Source organism: Phyllosticta citriasiana (genome assembly GCF_038021145.1).
Source record: "Phyllosticta citriasiana strain CBS 120426 chromosome Unknown IWZ02scaffold_4, whole genome shotgun sequence".
NCBI lineage: Eukaryota > Fungi > Ascomycota > Dothideomycetes > Botryosphaeriales > Phyllostictaceae > Phyllosticta > Phyllosticta citriasiana.
Genome location: NW_027117281.1, coordinates 945,638 through 962,745, shown reverse-complemented (window position 1 = coordinate 962,745; position 17,108 = coordinate 945,638). Strand labels below are relative to the sequence as shown.

Here is a 17,108-nt window from a genome sequence, read left to right as displayed (position 1 = left end):
CCGTTTGAAGCATTTTGTGCAATCCGGCTCCGGCCATCGGCATCGTCGGGCCGTCAGATTGTCAGTGCAGCACATGCTCTTGCACACAAGCCCATGACGAACTCTGTCATAAGCAGCCCTCATGCCCCGGCGGGTTTGACCTTTTCCACCACTTTGCGGCAATTGTTCCCACGGCGGCATCCGCTCAGCCTGGACCATCGTGGACCTAATCCCATGCTTCTCTTAATCAGCATCACTTCTGCACTTCACCTCTCACACGCTCACGGCACCAGGAGACGATGGAAAGAACATTTCGCTTGATATAAGATGAGTCAAGCATTTTCAATCCGAACCCCATCATCTCCCGGCCTTCTCCTGCTCCAGCCCTTTCATCCAGCCGGCCGTCCGCCGATTTGGCACCAAAACGCCTTTCTGTGTTCTCGCCACGGCAAAAGAGATCAAAACCCCCGCGCAAACTGAGCCGTCGGAAAAAAAAAAAAAAAAAAAAAAAGAGAAAATGGAAAGCAAATCCCAACTTATATACACTTGCGAGGCAAGCCTACCCACCACTTTTGCGCCGGCTAAACGAGTGGAGACGGTCGGAAAGCATAATACTTTACAAGGTCGAAACAACCATCGAAACAAGTGTCGAAGAGAAGAGAAAGCCAACTTTTCACACATGCTCAAGGCTTGCGTGAAACGCCGCCGGATCAAATCTTGAGAAGAACAGAGAAATCGGACTGCAGCCCGTAGGGCGCGCCTACCCATTTTGAATGCAAAATGAATGCAGATGATGAGTGCATAGGTCGACTCGGCTGGCTCATCGCCCGCTCTTGACCTATCAATCCATGTGAACAGTCGGCAGGGACTTGTTACGGCTCATCGCCGCTGCATCGAGTTGGGCGGAGGTGGCTGCGGCATCGACATGCCCATGGGTGGGACGCCATTCGGTGGCATTCCCATGCCATACGGATGTGCGTGTTGGTTGACATCTCCGATGAAGTTGGCCATGGCCATGCCGCTAATGCCCTGTGCTTGCGAGACAGGACAGTCCTTGTGGGCGAGGAGCATAGTCTTCAAGTTGACGATTTCCTCGCGCAGCTGCGTGATCTGCGCCGAGAGAGCATCGTTCTCTGTGCTGAAAAGTTCCACCTTGGCCTGGAGGTTGGCTAGCCATTGCTTCTTCCTTTGACGACATTTCAAGGCAGCGACCCTGGCAATTGTTAGCGATTGCTGCAGTCAAGATCAAGTCGAACTTACCTATTGCGTTCCAAAAAGTTGCGCCTCTTCTCCTCGTCAGTCATCTTCTTGCCATCCTTGCCCTTGGCTCCATCGCCACTGTCGTGCTTGGCACCGTCGTCGTCATCCGAGTCGTCCTGAATGCTGGGTGCTTCGTTGGGTTTGCTCTTTTTGTTCGCCGGTTGCTTGACCGCACCGTCATCGGCTTTTCTTCTGTTGCCGGCAGCTTGGCCCTTGCCGTTGGTGTTCTTTTTCGCTCGACTCTTGGACGGCTTCGCATCCTCACTCTGCGCGCTTTCGGAGAAGTCACCCGTGTCGGCCGAACCAGACATACTGGTGATGGAGTTCTTGGTGCCGCGCTTCATGGCAGCTGGCTCTTGGGCTTGAGAAGTCAGGTGATTTGACATCGGTGCCATGGCAGCACTGACTGGAGGTGGTCCAGACATGCTGAATTGATTGTTAGAGTTGGAGTTGTTTTGCTGTGCGTCGGCCCTACTCAGGCCAAGCAATGACGTGACAACGTTGGCGTCGTGCTGACCAAAGGGATCTTGCTGTTGTATCGGCTGAGAAGGTTTCTTATCACTATTTTCGGGTTGCGAGTTCTGCTCTGCTGGTTGGGACGTAGGGGGATTAGCGCCCTGGAAACCGTTGCTCATTTTGAATGCAGTGCGGTAAAATTCGCTGGTGCTAGGAGTTGCGCCACCGCCTTGCAAGGAGTTGAAGAGTGCCTGTGAATTGGGACTGGGAGCGGGAAACATAGAACCACCACCACCCGGCGTTAAGCCTGTACGCAGCGAGGACTCGTTGGGTGTTGGGAAACCACCCTTCCAAGGCTCACCAAAGTAGTCACCGCCACCGGTAGGACCAGCCAACATGGCAGGACTCAGTGGTCCCGAGCGCAAAGAGTTGGGCCAACCAGGCGTACCACCCGGTAACAACGACGAAGGCGAAGTCAGACTGGCAACAGGGGGGAGGAGGCTCTTGCCAGGAGTCTCTGCAGAGGGGTTGCCGAATGATTGTTCAAAGGGGTTGGGTTCCAAGTTGAAATGGTTTCCTCCGTGGGGACCGCTAAAATAATCCGGTCCGTCGCCAGAAGTGTTTTGTCCGGGCTTGGGAGGCGGTGCCAGCGGTGCAGTCGTCGTCGATGATGCGCCAGGAGCAACGGACGTCTTTGCGTCGGCAGCAGCGTCGGAAGGAGCCTCTGGTACACGGGTTAGAACATGTTGGTGTTGAGTAGGGAGGGCGCGGGTGAGGCTTGGCTCGATGACGTACCTATTCTAGGTGGTGATGGCTGGCGGGTCTCATTGTCGGGCTTTTGGCTTTCTGTTGCGCGTCAGCGCGACACGGTATGCGCAGGTACAGCGAAGGCAGCCAGGGCAATGCATGCGGCACGGGGCGGGCGGGCGACAGGGCGCGCACACAGTGGGCAAAGGGACCATTATCTCCACTTACCTTCGCCTATTACAGCAGAGGTGTCTTGCTTGGATTCCTGAGCAGAGGACATGTTGGAGGGGGGGCGGGTTGGATGTTGGCAATTAGGTGTGTGGTGTCTTGGCCAGCTGGTGGTAGATGGATGACGTATGGTGCGGTCGTGTCGATCCGTCGGCAGAGGCCGGGTCGGTGTACTTCAGGTCGGTCGGTCGCTCGCTCACAGCCAGCCAACTTGGTCGCGTCCCCAATCCAACTGCTTCCGGCGACGGCGGGGCGCAACAGGAGCGCAGGCGCGCAACAGGGGACTTCTTTGCCAGTTCTTTGTCTGTTGTCGCAGGGCAAGGTCAGTTAGCAGCTGCAGCGACGGCGACGGCGCACTCGAGCATCGGGGTTGTGGTGGTGGTCGCGGTCGCAGGGAGGGCGGTTGTGTGATGGGCTATCTTTTTCGCCACCGACCGGCCAAGCAGGCTTCTCACGGACGCTGCACTGGCAGACCAGCTGCCGAACACCTCAAGAGGGGCGCGCGGTGCAACAGAGCAGGCCTCGAGGCAGGAATGGCGGTGTTGTGGTGGTCGCGAAAAATACAAAAAAAAGTCATCAAGACTCGGGGGGTGGGCAGGGCGTGACGCAATCGAATTCCCCTGATGGCGCGGGCGACGACTGGAAGGGCGCACACTCACGCTGGCAGGCTCTTAAACAGGGCGCGTTCGGCTCGCGCGCGATGTGTGACTCGGGCGGCGGCGGTCGAAGGCAGATGGTACGAAATGAGGCTGATGGGCAGCAAAAAAGAGTGCCAATGCCTGCTCGATCCCAATGCGGGCGTCGTCTGCAGCGAGTCTGGCGGTGATGATGAAATGGGTGACGTAGAGGCAGACCCGAAGGCATTTTTATCCAGCTCCCGTCTGATGACACACGGACTCCCCACGTGACGAGCCCCGACCATCCCTGCGACGCCGGGGCGCCCTTTGCGACACCAAAAGAAGATGGCATTCCTCACCAGCTCCCCTGCGTCCCAGCCCTTTGCCAATCAATCATCCATCATGACCATCGAGTTAACAGTTAACTACACCTGTCAAATCAACCCTGATCCACTGTCCACCCGCGCCCGACCCTAATCCTTAGCCCCCCTTGGCTCCACCCCCAACACTCTGCTGACAAACCCTCTACTCCTTGTGCTGAACCCTCCTCACCTGCCAGAGAAAATCAACTGCCCCGGTACGTCGTGTAGTTGAAAGGCCCCAAGAGTAACGGCACGTGGTAGTGCTCATCCCTCGCCCTAACCACAAACCCAACTTCGACCTCCGGGAAGAAGGCCGCGACGCCTCTAGACTCCCAGAAAGCGCGCGTCTCGAACCGCAGCGCAAAAACCAGCTCCTCTTCGTTTGCTCCCTGCTGCTCCTGTTGTGTGCTCTTGCCCTCGCTGTTGTTGCCGCGCCCAAACAGCGTCTCCAATGACGTAGATGTGGCAGACGCCGCGGCGCCGCCGTCTGCTGCCGTCGTCCACGCCGCAACGCGCCCATCGCCGTTTGTCGTGGCCGACAGCTGCAGCGACTTGTTCGATGGCGAGAGCAGCGACAGCGTCACGGGCAGTCCGGCCGCCGGGCGTCCCGTTGTCGTGTCGAGAACGTGGCAGGTAATTGGAGGACGTTGGTGCGCTTGTGCTTGGGATTGCGCCATGGCGACTGTGTCAGCGTTGAACTTGTTGTTGTTTTGGCGGTTCAGAGCTGGTGGCACGCTGCTGCTGTTGCTTTTACTGTTGGCTGCGGCGGCGGCAGAGACGACGGTTTCTTGCCGCTGTGATTTGGCGTCGGCGAGTTGAGCAGCGATGGCGAGGGCGCGATTGATGGTTTCGGGCTTGGGCTTTGGCATCGAGGGCCGCGGTAGTGAGTTATCTCCAAAGCTCCGTCGAAAAGAACAGCCGCGTGCGAGAACGGATCAAAATAGAGCGAGCAGCACCTTGGATCAGACGCAGATATGAGGAGGTTATGTCTCTGGCATTGGCATGACGTGAAGGCACACAGAGGAGGCCGACGGCTCGACATTGACACCCGCCTAGGCTGAGGTGGGCCTGCCGTCGGACGGCCCCCGCCGCGTCCCTGCATCGATACCTTAGCCGGACACATTCTCATGACTCGGAGCATCGCTTCCTGTCGTCGCCCATGGATCTAGCTGCCAGTCATGCCTCGAACCTTTGCATGAAACAATCGAGTTGTCCAATCCGCAAACCCCTGTCAATAAGAGGATTTTGGTGTTACATGCACAGCTGCTTCGACGTCGACACCATAGCAAGAAGATAGACACAAGGGAGCGAAAAGAGACTGGGTGCTTCTAGATGCCACGACTAGACTCCAACTCCAACGCCTACTCCAATTCCAACCGATAGTCCACACGAGAAGATCAAAACAGCAAAAGAAACCACCGATTCCAAGCGCAAAGAGAACAGGTATAGAGAAAGAAAGGGGTGTACATACTCTCCTCTACTCCTTTCGAGAATCCCTTCTCTCACATGCCCATTACACCCAAAAGAGACAGAACCTACGACAGCCAAAAGGAAGGAAGAGAAACATTAATCGCAACACGCCTACGCAATGAACAGCGAAGAAAAGAAGCCAGCCCGCAATTTTCCGACGACCCGTCGCCCTGTTTCCCCAAAAGACCGTTCCGACGCCCCAGTTCCGTTGTTGACCATAGGCCAAGAGACTCAGAATGACAGATAGATAGTGTCAGTCCAGCCAATGACCAAGTGGAGAGATAGACGATCAAGAAGACCAGACAGACGCAAAAGGCCAAGGAAAGAGCAATGAGCAGGAGATAAGAAAACAGTTGAAAATCCAATACTTTCTTTCTCATTTCGTCAATCAGTCGGGTCGATAGGAGGAGGGGTAAACGATATGAAATAGAAGAAAAAAACAAAAAACAGTCAACAAGACAATTCAATCAATCAGTCAATCAGTCAGTCACCCAAGTCGTCCCGTTTCCCCATCCCGTCCCGTCCCGTCCCGTCCCGTCCCGTCCCGTTCCATACAACAACACTTCAACTCGGTTCAAGCCTCATTCATCCCTCTCTCCCCAAGGCCCCAGCAGTCCACCTCTTCCACCGTCTCCCCCTTGGTGCTGTGGGTGTTGTGCATGACTTCTGCCGCGTTCTCTGCCTCCTCCTCCCGCATTACTGCCACTACCCACACCCATGCCGGCTGCGCTGCTCGTAGCGGCAGCAACGGCAGCAGCACCACTTCCTCCGATACCCGCGCCGGCGGGAGCGCCTCCGACAAAGCCAACAGCTGCCGTTGGCCCTGCGCCCGCCGCCGCCGCTCGGTCTCGTTCCTTGATGAGCTGCTTGTCCAGCTTTTCGAGGCGCTCACGCTCCTTGCGGCGTTCGCGCTTCTCTTCCTTGTGTCGCCGCCGCTCCTCCTCGCGGGCCTCGCGGTCGGCGTCGCGCTGGTCGGGGTCCTTGTCCTTGTCCTTGTGGCTCTTGTCTTTGTCCTTCTTCTTTTTCGAAAACGGCACCAGACCACGCAGGCCTCGGCCCTCGCGCTCCCCGCGCTCGCTGCGATCGCGGTGGTAGTGGTGCGAATGCGAGTGCGAGTGATGGCTCTGGCTGGTGCTTGAACCATGTCCGTGACTGCTGTTGAGCGAATCAAACACTTCAGCATAGTTGCGCTCTGTTTGGTTGACAGCGGCACCTGGCACTGGCACAAAGCCTGCGTTGGAGCTCGGGCTGCTGTTGCTGGCACCGTAGGGAGGTCCGCCGATGATGCCGGCGGCGACAGGGGCAGAAACAGCCTTTGGTCGTGACGACAGCGTTGCGCTGTGGCTGCTGTGATTTGCCGTTCCAGAGCCCGCCATGCCGCCTCCTGAGCTGGCGACTGAGTGACTCAGCGGAGGCAACGCAGTCGTGGCTTCTCCGTCTGACGTCCCATCGTCGAATGCACCACCAGGAGAAGATGCACTGCTATGCATGGGGAGCTGAGTTGCTACATGAGGAAGCGGGCGATATGATGGTTGCGTTTGGGAGAACGATGGGGGCACTGCTCCTTGATTCGGGTCATTCTGGAGACTGTGGTTCAGACTTTGCAGTCCCATGTGCAGAGCGTGATGTATAGCATGGCTCGATGTCTGTTGTGGAGCCCAGCGATTGCCGGTGCCCGGTGCACTGTACATGCTTTGCGGGCTGGCGGCGTAGACGCTGCCAGGAGAGCTGAAGCCACCACCAGCCATTCCCCCTGGACCGATTCCGGTCGCATTTAGAGGCTGATGAAGTTGTGAGCTTGGATGCTGGTACATCTGGAAGGCGCTGTGTGATTGGCTGTGGTGTAGAGGAGGTGGTTCAGAGCCGCCGGCATCTGTTCCATGCGCTGAACGCGGGGGCGTCTGCTCAGAAAACTCAGCAACACTGGATTCTTGACCGTCGTCCTCCACCTCGTCCTCGTCGCTTGTCTCCTCTATGCTATCCTTGACACTGCCAGCACCACTCGCAAGGCCGGTTTCGGTAGAACTGGGAGCATAGCGACTTGATGATTGAGGCGTGTTTGCAGAACCAGCCGACCTTGCGGGTGACGATGCGATAGCCCGGTGATTGGCCACAATCTGGGACATACTGCGTACGCTGCCTAATGTGCCAGCTGTGGTCGAGTCTGACATCCGCACAGCGTCCCGTTCATTGTAGTCCCATGGATCTCTCGGCCACGAAGCGTTGGCCCCTTGAATGGGAAACATTGGCGACATTGATCCGCCTTGTATCGGCAACGTGCCAATAGTTGTAGTAGGAGATAGCGGGCCGGGGGACTGAGCAACTTGCGACGTGCCTGCACTTGACTCTGTGTCGCGGTGCCTCCGCCTCAGGCTGCCAGTCTTTGGAACGAGCGGCGTGTCTTGCGGTCCCGGGCCAGCAGATTCAGAACCCCGATCATCAGAGGCGTTGGCCTCGAGCTGTTCCACAAGCTCTTCCCACTTGACACTCAGGTTGCTGCTCGGCCTCTCGGCACGCTCTGCCCGCTCCAAGCAATCCCGCGTCCGCGCATTCAGCGTGACACAAATGTTGTGGAATTTGCCCAGGTCGCCATCTTCTTGCGCCAGATTTTCGGCGAGGTCTCCCGCATGATCCAGCCATAGTTGCACCAGCTCGGCAAAGTTTCGAGCATGGTCGATGAGATACGGCAAGCTTGGGAAGCCCTCGCGGCTCGTTGGTGGTAACCGTTGGAGAATGGCGAGTGGTGTACTGTATGACGGAGGGATGGGAGTTTGGAGTGAGGTGTTTGGGGATATGGCGCAAATGTTGTCGATGAAGTCCTTGAACTCCTGGCGGTGGTTGTTGAGAAAGGCGTTCATGGGTTCCATCCAGTGCTCTTTGGCTCCCAGCGTCGACATGTTGGCCAGACCCTGCAGTGACTTGGCAACCAGAGTCAACGTACGACGCGCACGCATCTTGGGGTGGTCTATTGGACAGGTCAGTTGTGCCAATTGTGAAATACAAAATTAAAAGGACGTACCTTTCAAAAGCCCAAAGAGCTTGGGGTTCAAGACGGCAGGACAGAAGAACCTAAGAAACAAAAAGCCACTGACGGAACTGTAGGTGACAGTCCGCAAGAAGTCGCCGTATCTATCCTCCGCACATGCGCGAATGTGCCTAAAGATCAACCGGAGCTCCGGCGGGCATCTGTTCACACTGGTGTAAATGGCGTGCCAGAGATCTTCTGTCACCTGGATCAGACGCTTCCAATTTCTGTCGATCTCGTGCTGGTTCTGCACGCGATTGGGGTCAACCTCGCACTCGGGATCGCGGTCTGCAATCTCCTGCAATTTTTCACCGAGCGTCTCCTCCAAATATTCTTTGCCCAGGCGCTTCATGTGAAAGTCGAGGGCCTTGGTTAGCAGCGTGTTTCCACGGAAGAGTAGGTTGGCCTCGAGCTTGGCATTGTTGCCCATGTCTCGGACAACGAGCTCGCGGTCGCCAGCGTTGCTGTATGTCGTTTCACCACCCTCACCCGAGCCCATGCGCCTGCTAAAGCGCAGGCGGCTGACTGATGTTTCTTTGAGAGTCCCATCGATTTCCTCCTCGACCAGGGCCATGATCCACTCGCTGGCCTGGCCCGAGACCTGGAAAATGTTGAGCAAACACTCGCTCAAACGCTTGAGCTCCCCGGAGATCATCTGCGCGATTTGAACGGTCAGGCCGTTGGAGAAGCGATGCAGCAATTCCGACATGGGCTGGTAGTCTCGTGCCATGAGAATGACACCCTCGTCCGACTTGACGCGCACCAGCAGCTCACCAACAGAGTTACCGTACATGTTCAACATGGGCCACCACTTTTCCACCTCTTGTCCGGAGTCCATGTCGTCAAGATAGATGTCCACCTTTCCGCAGGTCTGGTCGAATGAAATGCTCGTGTAACCACCGGAGCCGTCTGGTACCGCGAACGAGTCTTTGGCTTGGACAGCAGGCTTCGCGCCCGCATTCGAAGGGGTCGTCGGTCTCTTCTTCAGCAACAAGCTTGCGGTCGAAAGGACAGCCGGTAGATCCCCAAAATCAAACTCTTCTCTCCAAAACGGATCAGTCGCATCCTTGAGCATCGTTCTCGCGCGCGTTTCGCCGTCCAGCAGAATCTCGACGTAATAGCCTCCGTTGTATTCTTTGCTGCCAGATGACGGCCGTTGCGCATGCATAGCGCGGCCATCATTCAGCTTTGGAGAAAGCGGTGGAGGTAATCTGGCCTCAATGATCTTGACGCTGAGAGATCTCTCCATGCGGAACATGTCCACAGAATTTTGCGCCAAGTCTTTCTTGGGCGAATCGGCGGCGAGATCTTCTGGAAGGCTGATGGATGGTTGCTTTGGACCATACAACTGGGGTATCGTAAAGGCGCGCAAAAGTACGATCCAGACCTCGTACTGCACGCGTGAGTCGAGGGAGAGAAAGATGGGGCGGAGCAGAGACAATGATGCCGAGCCGGCGGTATATTGTGGATAGATTGCAATGCAGAAGTCCGTGTCGAGGACTGAAGGGTCCAGGCGTTGCACGGCGCATCGTGAGAGCTGCGAAAGCTGCACAACCGAGACGAGCGTGACGTCCGTGTCAGAGTAAAGCTTCAGCTCTCCGTTCTCTCGGAGAGTGCAGGACACTCGCCGCCATCTGCGCGCTCCAAAGCTTTGCAAGCGAGTAACGGGAGCGGGCCTGGCGGGGACAGTCGCTTGCACGGGCTGTTGAGGCACCGGTTTTGGACTTCCCGCATTCGCGTACGAGACATTGGTGTCCCAATAGATCATTTTCCCGACCTTTATTATTGGCGCTTCTTTCAACAAAGAAATTTCAGAGTGCCTCCTATTGTCCGTTCCGGATCGGCTCGATGACGAGGAAAGGGCTTGTTGCGGCTTTGCCATTTTGTTTTGTATTCCCTTGGGACGGATTGGTTGCCAGCAAAGGAGCGCGGCGAACCAAGAGTCGTATTCTTCTTGCGTTGGAGGTCGGAGGTGTACCTCCATGTTGGAATTGTGTAGTGTGACATCGACGTAGGCGGTGTAGGATTCGGCGTCGTAGGCGGTCTTTACCCGACAACCCCGCAAATCTGGTATTAATGTTCTGTGGTACGAATGGTCATTCTTTGGTTCATAAACCAAGCTTCCCGTCTCCTCGTTGATGTAGCAGTATGACAGTGCCCAAGGGCTCGACTCGCCCCGCCTGAAAGCCAGCATGCCCTTCATGCGCCCACATGTTGAGCGCATCAACTTCAAAATCTTTTTGGCATCCGAGGCCGGGACTGGGGAGACCCATGAGTCTGGTTGGGCCGGGGAGTGATGTGTGACTGGAGATTGCGCTCGCGGAGGGGCTTTGGTCAGGCGCGCCCTGGAGCCAGCCGAGTTTGTTCGAGACGACGTCGATGCGGAGGGAGGAGATATCGATGGGTGGCCGATGGAGTGGACAGTGTCTTCGAGGCCGGGGAAGGAACTGGAGCCCGTCCCCGTCGAGTGGACCGAGCCGATGCGATGGCGGCTTTTGGCGAAGAGCGAGGCGGGCGATCTGTCTCGCGACGGGCGCTCCTCGAGTGTGCGAGTCCTCGGGCGGTTAGGAGTTTCCTTTGAAGTCCTCATGGCGTATTCGCCATCGTTGGATGCTGTTCTTGTCACGATTCCGCGGCGCTTCGAGGGGTCGTGGTGGTTGGAGACGGTCTTTGGGGAAGTGCCGGGCGAAGGATTGGAGCCGTCGAAGGTGGTGGCGTTGGTGTCGGTGGTCGCGTGCAACGGACGGCGCAGATGCGAGGGGTCGGGGTTTGAGTCTGGAGTGACGGGGCGGATTGTGGAGGCACAGAGACGAGCGACGGTGGAGGATGTGGTTGTCGTGGGCGGCGAAGGCTCATCCTGGTCGCAAGGCGGGAGGTGGTGGTCTGGGACGGAGTTGGACGACCTGTTGCGCCGCGAGGGCCGGGCAGCGTCCATGATGCGGCACTAGCTGGTAGTCGACGACCGTATATTATCCGGCCGAAGGTGTGCGCGCGCGCGACGAGGGGCGAGAGAAGAGTTCCCTAATGCGTCCCTCTCTCTGCCTCTCAGCACCACGGCCCGCTAGCTAGCTGCACGGCGCGTGTAACCAGCGGTTGTGAAGGCGTAACGAACCCGAAATCTCCGCTGTGGTGCGAGGCCCGAGCGAGAGGAGCAGCAGCAGCAGCAGCAACGGCGGTGGCGGCGGCGGCGGCGAGAAAGATTGAAAGACAATGTTAGTCAGGTGCGGTTTGTGCGGCGAGCTGCAGCGGCATTGGATGGTTCAGCGAAGTATGGCGCGGCCTGGATGGTCTGGCTGTTGCGACTGGGTCAGGGAGACATTCGGGACGACAGCAGGGCGGGCGGTTGGCGGGGTGCGGCGGTGCGTGGGCCTGGGATGGAGGACCTGAGGTGCGGCTTGTTCGGGCGACAAAGGGAGAGAGAAAGAGAGAGGGAGGGAGAGAATCGTGAGAACCGGTGGGCGCAGCGAGGGACGCCTGGCGTTTGGGGAGCGCAAAGGGAGGACGCAGCGACGAGGAGATGGAGTCGTGGTCGTCGGCCCTGGAACGGCTCGCTCGCTGAGGTGGTGCAGGGGGCAGCAAGACGAGAGCAAAGCGACTGCGGTGAGCGCGCATCGAGGTCAGGGAGACGAGGGGAGACGAGGCAGGGTTGAGGAGCGAGAAATTACCTTTGCCGAGTCCTTTCGAATCCAAGACAAAGGCTCAAGTTTTCTTTGACTCTACGTTTGTTGATGTACACACAGTGTGGAGATCTCCTGTTCACTATACTATGCTACACGCGCTGACGTGCCGCTGCAGCATGCACTCAATCAATCCATGACATTCCCGCGCGCCCGCGTCTTGGGGTCTGGCAGGCCATGCACAGTCCCAACACACCCATCGCATCGCAGAGGGACGGACAATTGCCGTCGCACAGCATCAAGCTGAGACTGGCCACGAGCATGTCTATACCGTTGGTCCTATTCTTGTTCTTGTTGCGTGCGTGTAATTCTCCTGCCGCTGCTGCCGCGACTCTTCTGCCAGCCAAGACACATTGAAGCCAGCCCAGCCGTCAGGTACCGCACCGCATGCCCGCCGCCCGTCTACCCGTACCTAACCTATCTAGGTTGCAGGCGCCACGACACCCGCCCATTCTTGTTCTTCTTCTCCACCACAACATTGCAATCTGCTACAGCTCACCCATTCCCCGTCCCATCTGCATCCACCAAGCAACCACCCCGCGCCACATGTTTAGTTACTGAACATCCTCTTTCCCCCCCCCCCCCCCCCCCCACCTTCAAACCTGCCCCCTTCCATCTTGGCCCCCACAGCTAGACACCGACCTCTCCATCAGCACACAGACGCGACGGATCCGCTGCATTGTACCCGCCGCACCGCCGAGCACGTCCCGGTCCGGTACTGCTGCACTTGACGTGCGTCTCTACCGTCCTTACCGCGCGAATCCGCGTTCAACACGGGGGACCGGTCGTCGGCCAGACAGTCGGTCGGTCGAGCGGGTTGGCGCGCGGCCCCGCGTGCTGCTCGTCCTCATCCTCGACCTCTCCTTTGTCCCTTTTGGCTAGCTGTTGAAATTCCTTAGCTGTCTCTTCTTCCTTTCTCTCTGCAACGTGGCTTTCTGGTCGAGACCAAAAGAATGCCGCCAGGTCGACGACGACGACAACAATTGGAGGTAAACACCAGACAGCAAGTCAACCAGGGTTGTCGTGACCGGCAAACAATCCCTCCGCGGTCACACAGCAAAGACCACTTTTTCCCTGATGTCTCGCTCTCTCCCTGTGTAAATCTTGATTCGTACCTGCCTACCTTGCACTGTTCCCTGCTCCACGCACTCTCGGTTCACTCATCCCGCCCCGTCCGTCCGTCCGCCTTCACTCCCCCCGCCGACGTGCCGCTGCAGGTGCGGCTTGGCAGAGCCTGGCGCGCACGCGGACGGCGGGTTGGGCTGATAGAAGGCTGAAGGCTGAAGGCTGAAGGGCTGAGCGGAAGCAGTCGACTTTTTTCTTGGATCGCGGGAACGCTTCGGAGCGGCTGTGGGAAAAAAGGAAAACAAAACGAACCAAAAAAGAAATGCAAGATGCAGCCGCAGCAGAAGTGACGCCAAGCACGCAGGTACAGAACGTAATGACAAAGCCATGTTCGATCACTAGCCTGACGTATGTGCGCAGCCCAGGGCAGTTTTACGGCAGTCCCCGGGCTATGTGAATGTAGGCCCATCCCGTCTTGCAGCGGGCTTTTTGTTCTATTTCCTCGCGAGTGCCTGACAACGTACGACCGCGTGGATGGGTGATGCCCAGATGCGGATGGCGGACAGCGAAACCGCCGCCTTGACCGCCGACGTGGGTGTCCCCTGAGAGCTCAGCGCGCGTTGTGCTGCTAGGGGGGACGCTGGATGACCTACCTTGTCCACCCGGCTGGCTGAGTAGCCGGGGCCAACCAAGGCGCTGTTTAGTCACCGTCGTGCGCGTGCGCGTGGGGTAGAATACGATGGGGAAGGGCTTCTAGAGCAGTCGTGCATTTGCGCATCTGACCGTCAAGATTCGCACTGCGTGGAGACTGTGGCCTCCTGGTTTGGAAAGGGGTCATCGGAAGGGCGCAGGGCGTGGCAAAGGCAGAGAGTCGAGCGAGCAGGGCCGTGGCAGGACATGCCAAACACAGGCTAGGTCACTGGCGTCAAAGGGCAGGTCTGGCCGGCTACGATGCTACCACGTTGCGGCCTGACGAGGTCCGAATAATGGTGCCGGTTCAGCCATCTGCATCCTGACGCAGTGTGATGCATGCAGCACATGCACGCGCATCCGCCCCTGAAGACCAGAAACACACCATGAATTGAAAGGCAAAGACAAGTGGAAGTGCGAGAAAAGAAGTCCTGTGCCATTACGGTCCTAGTTATTCTGCTTCCTTGTACGAAGATGGAAAAATATACTGCCACTTCTGCCTGCGCATTGTGCCAAATCACTTTTCGCCAGGCGTCCGCTAAGGCAAAGGTGGCGAGGTAGCTGCCGATACTTTGCGTAGACATCCTCCTGTCTTTTCGCCACAGGACCCGCGTCTTCGTGATGGTCTGGCACTGGCTCAGAGAGTTCCTAGAGAAATGGTGACTCCAGCGCCGCTCCAGAGTTGGAGTGATGCCGCTCATCACGGTGGATGATCGCAGGAAGGAGCCATTTCTCGTGTCCCACTGTGCGAGCAGAGAGGAGCCAAGCCATGGTTGTGCTCTCCACAACCTCTCTTAAAGACTCCTGTTGAAGTCAAAATAAGGGGTTAAGGGTGAGAATCGGGATAGTGAAGAAAACGCCACAAGCACAAAAAGGGACAGACAAGAAACCGCCAGAGAGAAAAAGAAAAATCAACCAACCATCCAAACGTAAGTTCCATTACCGCAAAGGGGAATCTGCCTGGTCGTGAATCACACCAACGTGCGCCTGAAACGAACCATTGCTCAGGGCTGAAAAGAAGAGTTGGGGCAACGTAGTGTAGTAAAGAGAGTCAAAGGTAGAGAAAGAAAAAGAAAATCAACGCCAGGGTCGGACGTCAAAATCCAACAAAGAAGAGGTAGAAGCATTCCACGTGGTCGTTTCTTAGTTGACCCATCCAGCAGGTGAACCTCGACAAGTGTCGAGATTGGAACCTGCCAGAGATCCTACAATGCATCATGCAGCATTCGCTGCTCCAGCACCACAATTCTGCTCGCCAGCGGCTCAGCAACCCGTCTCGTCAAATGGCGGCTCCCCGGCCGACCAAAAAAAAAAAAAAAAAAAAAAGAGAGAAACAAAAAGGAAAAAAAAAAACCTTCTTTTCCGCATCCGGCCAACGCACGTGACCATCGTCAACGGTGTCCAGCTCGCGTCGCTCAGTCCGCATTCTGGTGCACAACAGTAGCTGCGACACATAGAGTGATTATTTTACTGGAATGGCGGTCGGTCAGCACCGTCCGCCTCGGCGCTCACAGCGCTCATCGGCTGGCTCTGGCTCCTAGCCCCGCTCAGATCCCCGCTGCCTGTCTTCCTGAGGGCCTGGCGCATTGTTTCGACCATAATTTCGCTGCCGCTCAATGGAGGGCTATAAGCACCCTGGGACAAGGTCGGACTAGCTGGAGCACCAGGCACGCGCGCAGCCTTCGCTACATCCATGCCTTTCATGCTTGGAGCACCACTAGTAGGCGGACTGGTTCCGACTCCGCGCGAGGAAGCAGGGCTGCGCACAGGTGACCGTGTGGGCGAGGGCGAGCGGTTTGCCGTGGTCGAGAGCGACATGTGGTGAACAGAGTCGCGGCTGGTTTCCGCATGTTCGGCTTGGACCACGTCGGCAAATGAGATGAAGCTCAGACGACGCACGTCGTCTTTGTCGAAAGAGCCGTAGTTGGATGCGGCTTCTTGGCCATCGTCGGTTTCGGACTTGGAGGCAACCTCGTCAATGGTTGGGGAAGACACGGCCTCGACAGATGGTGTGCCGTTGCCAATGTTGGAAGCGGCAGGCTGGTGGGCAGCGTGCATAACAATTTCGACCTCATCAGGCGTGAGGTGGTCGTCGGTGATGGCCTGTGCAGACGCTTCGAGCACAGGCGGGATATGGTCTTCGGTCTGGATATGAGCGGGAATTGCTGGTGACAGCTCTCCCGGATGGCCTTCCTGGACATTACGCTCAAAAATCTGTGACGAAGCAGGCGAGTGGAGACGAGGCGAGGAGGAGCGAAGTCCCCTGCTTGGCGAGGCTGCGGATGAAGCGTAGACGCGAGGGCTGCTTTGCGGAGTACTGACCAAGGCTGGTCTTGAGTCGACAGCAGGAGCGCTTATCGGGGAGATGGGCCGAATGCCCGTAACTGGGGGGAGCATGGGCGCTGTAGATGGTACGATGGTGGTGTTGGCAGCAGGACCCCGCGACTCCGCAGCGTGGTTATCCGGCGCCGTTGACTTGCATTTGTCCTTATCGCCATCCTTCTTGCGTCCAAGTCCAAAAAAGCGACGCTTGCCGCCTGACTTTGGTGTCGAAGCAACCTCGTCGCCGGTACTGTCTTCGGCGCCGCGGCGGTCAGCCAACAGCGGAACGGAGGAATTGCGAGGGCTTGGAACGGCCGGCATGACTTTTGGAGGCTCTTGCAGTGCGCTCATTGCGACGGGCAGGAGAGCGTCTTGGGCGAAGGCAGCGTGGTGTGGTTATTTAGAGACGACTGAGCAAGTAGAGCGAGGCCCAGAGCGGAGGTTGGATGGGCGCAGGTTTCGCGGTGGACGGTGGTTTTGGTTTGTCGAGCAGTTTGTTTCAGAGCAGAGGCAGAGGGAATAGCAGTAGTGGCGAGCTAGGGCGGGATCATGGCAGAGGCCGATGGAACGAGGTGGTCGGCGATGGGGTGGTGGTGGAGTGCAGTGGGTGGTCTGGAAACGGGGCGGAGAGAAGATGGTGTTCGGCAAGCTTGTTGGACTTTGAACTGAAGCGTCATGTGCAGGCCTCGTGATGGTGACGAGGCGGGCCTTTCTCCAGGGTCCGTCTTGGATCCCCACACCCAAACTCAGTCCTCAGCCCAACACGACCTCTGCTTTGGGCCTTACAGCGACAAGCCACCGCCGCCTCTGAATACAATCCATCCTCCAGCAGCTGACGAATGCTCGTGCCCGTCGTTTCGGAACCTCTGCACCTCTCACTACCTTGGGCTTCGTCCTGCGGTCGACATCACGCTTGGACCGCCATTTCCAGCCTCCCCGGGCCTGTCCACTCCGGGGTAAAAGTCCTCGTCAATCCCATAAGCTTCCGTGATGAAGCCGCCAGCTTGGCCTGTCCTGGCCATCCCAATCTGCGACCTTGGATGTGCCTTGTCCAAGCACCAACCTCCCGCTGTTGAAGGGACCACACAGCCACACAATCAACACCTCTCGTCCTGCCACTTGCGCTGCTTACAGCACGATCGTACAAGCGCTGCTCGTCACTTTGGGCTACTGCCGTGAGCACGTCGCGGCTTGCGCAATCGCTCCAGCT

At 57.5% G+C, this 17,108-nt stretch overlaps 5 protein-coding genes across 5 annotated transcripts; 1 reads left to right on the top strand and 4 right to left on the bottom strand.

Annotated features, from left to right (window-relative positions):
* Positions 1-858: 858 nt before the first annotated feature.
* IWZ02DRAFT_431534 (putative bZIP transcription factor) lies at positions 859-2,722 on the bottom strand (the record flags this gene model as incomplete). Its single annotated transcript, XM_066766167.1, has 4 exons — positions 859-1,192; positions 1,240-2,419; positions 2,491-2,541; positions 2,671-2,722. 4 exons carry the CDS (start codon positions 2,720-2,722, stop codon positions 859-861), a joined length of 1,617 nt encoding a protein of 538 aa, XP_066624544.1.
* Positions 2,668-3,564, top strand: IWZ02DRAFT_206267 (uncharacterized protein). The gene has a single exon (XM_066762643.1). It carries the CDS (start codon positions 2,799-2,801, stop codon positions 3,273-3,275), a length of 477 nt encoding a protein of 158 aa, XP_066624543.1. The 5' UTR covers positions 2,668-2,798; the 3' UTR covers positions 3,276-3,564.
* A 288-nt stretch (positions 3,565-3,852) lies between these two features.
* Positions 3,853-4,326, bottom strand: IWZ02DRAFT_374150 (uncharacterized protein; the record flags this gene model as incomplete). The annotated part of the gene is made up of 2 exons (XM_066764746.1): positions 3,853-4,057; positions 4,121-4,326. The coding sequence occupies 2 exons, from the start codon at positions 4,324-4,326 to the stop codon at positions 3,853-3,855; spliced, it is 411 nt and encodes a 136-aa protein (XP_066624542.1).
* Positions 4,327-5,599: 1,273 nt separating this feature from the next.
* Positions 5,600-11,218, bottom strand: IWZ02DRAFT_206224 (uncharacterized protein). The gene is made up of 2 exons (XM_066762642.1): positions 8,139-11,218; positions 5,600-8,084 (listed from the first exon to the last, which is right to left on the bottom strand). The coding sequence occupies exons 1-2, from the start codon at positions 11,077-11,079 to the stop codon at positions 5,701-5,703; spliced, it is 5,325 nt and encodes a 1,774-aa protein (XP_066624541.1). The 5' UTR covers positions 11,080-11,218; the 3' UTR covers positions 5,600-5,700.
* A 3,825-nt stretch (positions 11,219-15,043) lies between these two features.
* On the bottom strand, positions 15,044-16,219 carry IWZ02DRAFT_373896 (uncharacterized protein; the record flags this gene model as incomplete). Its single annotated transcript, XM_066764731.1, has 1 exon — positions 15,044-16,219. The coding sequence occupies one exon, from the start codon at positions 16,217-16,219 to the stop codon at positions 15,044-15,046; it is 1,176 nt and encodes a 391-aa protein (XP_066624540.1).
* Positions 16,220-17,108: the final 889 nt, after the last annotated feature.

Bases quoted from the DNA above. Each gene is read 5' to 3' on its own strand.
- IWZ02DRAFT_206267 (XM_066762643.1), top strand. From the start codon at position 2,799: ATGGTGCGGTCGTGTCGATCCGTCGGCAGAGGCCGGGTCGGTGTACTT.
- IWZ02DRAFT_206224 (XM_066762642.1), bottom strand. From the start codon at position 11,079: ATGGACGCTGCCCGGCCCTCGCGGCGCAACAGGTCGTCCAACTCCGTC. The intron at 8,085-8,138 runs GTACGTCCTTTT...CCTGTCCAATAG, and splicing joins GCTCTTTGGGCTTTTGAAAG to ACCACCCCAAGATGCGTGCG.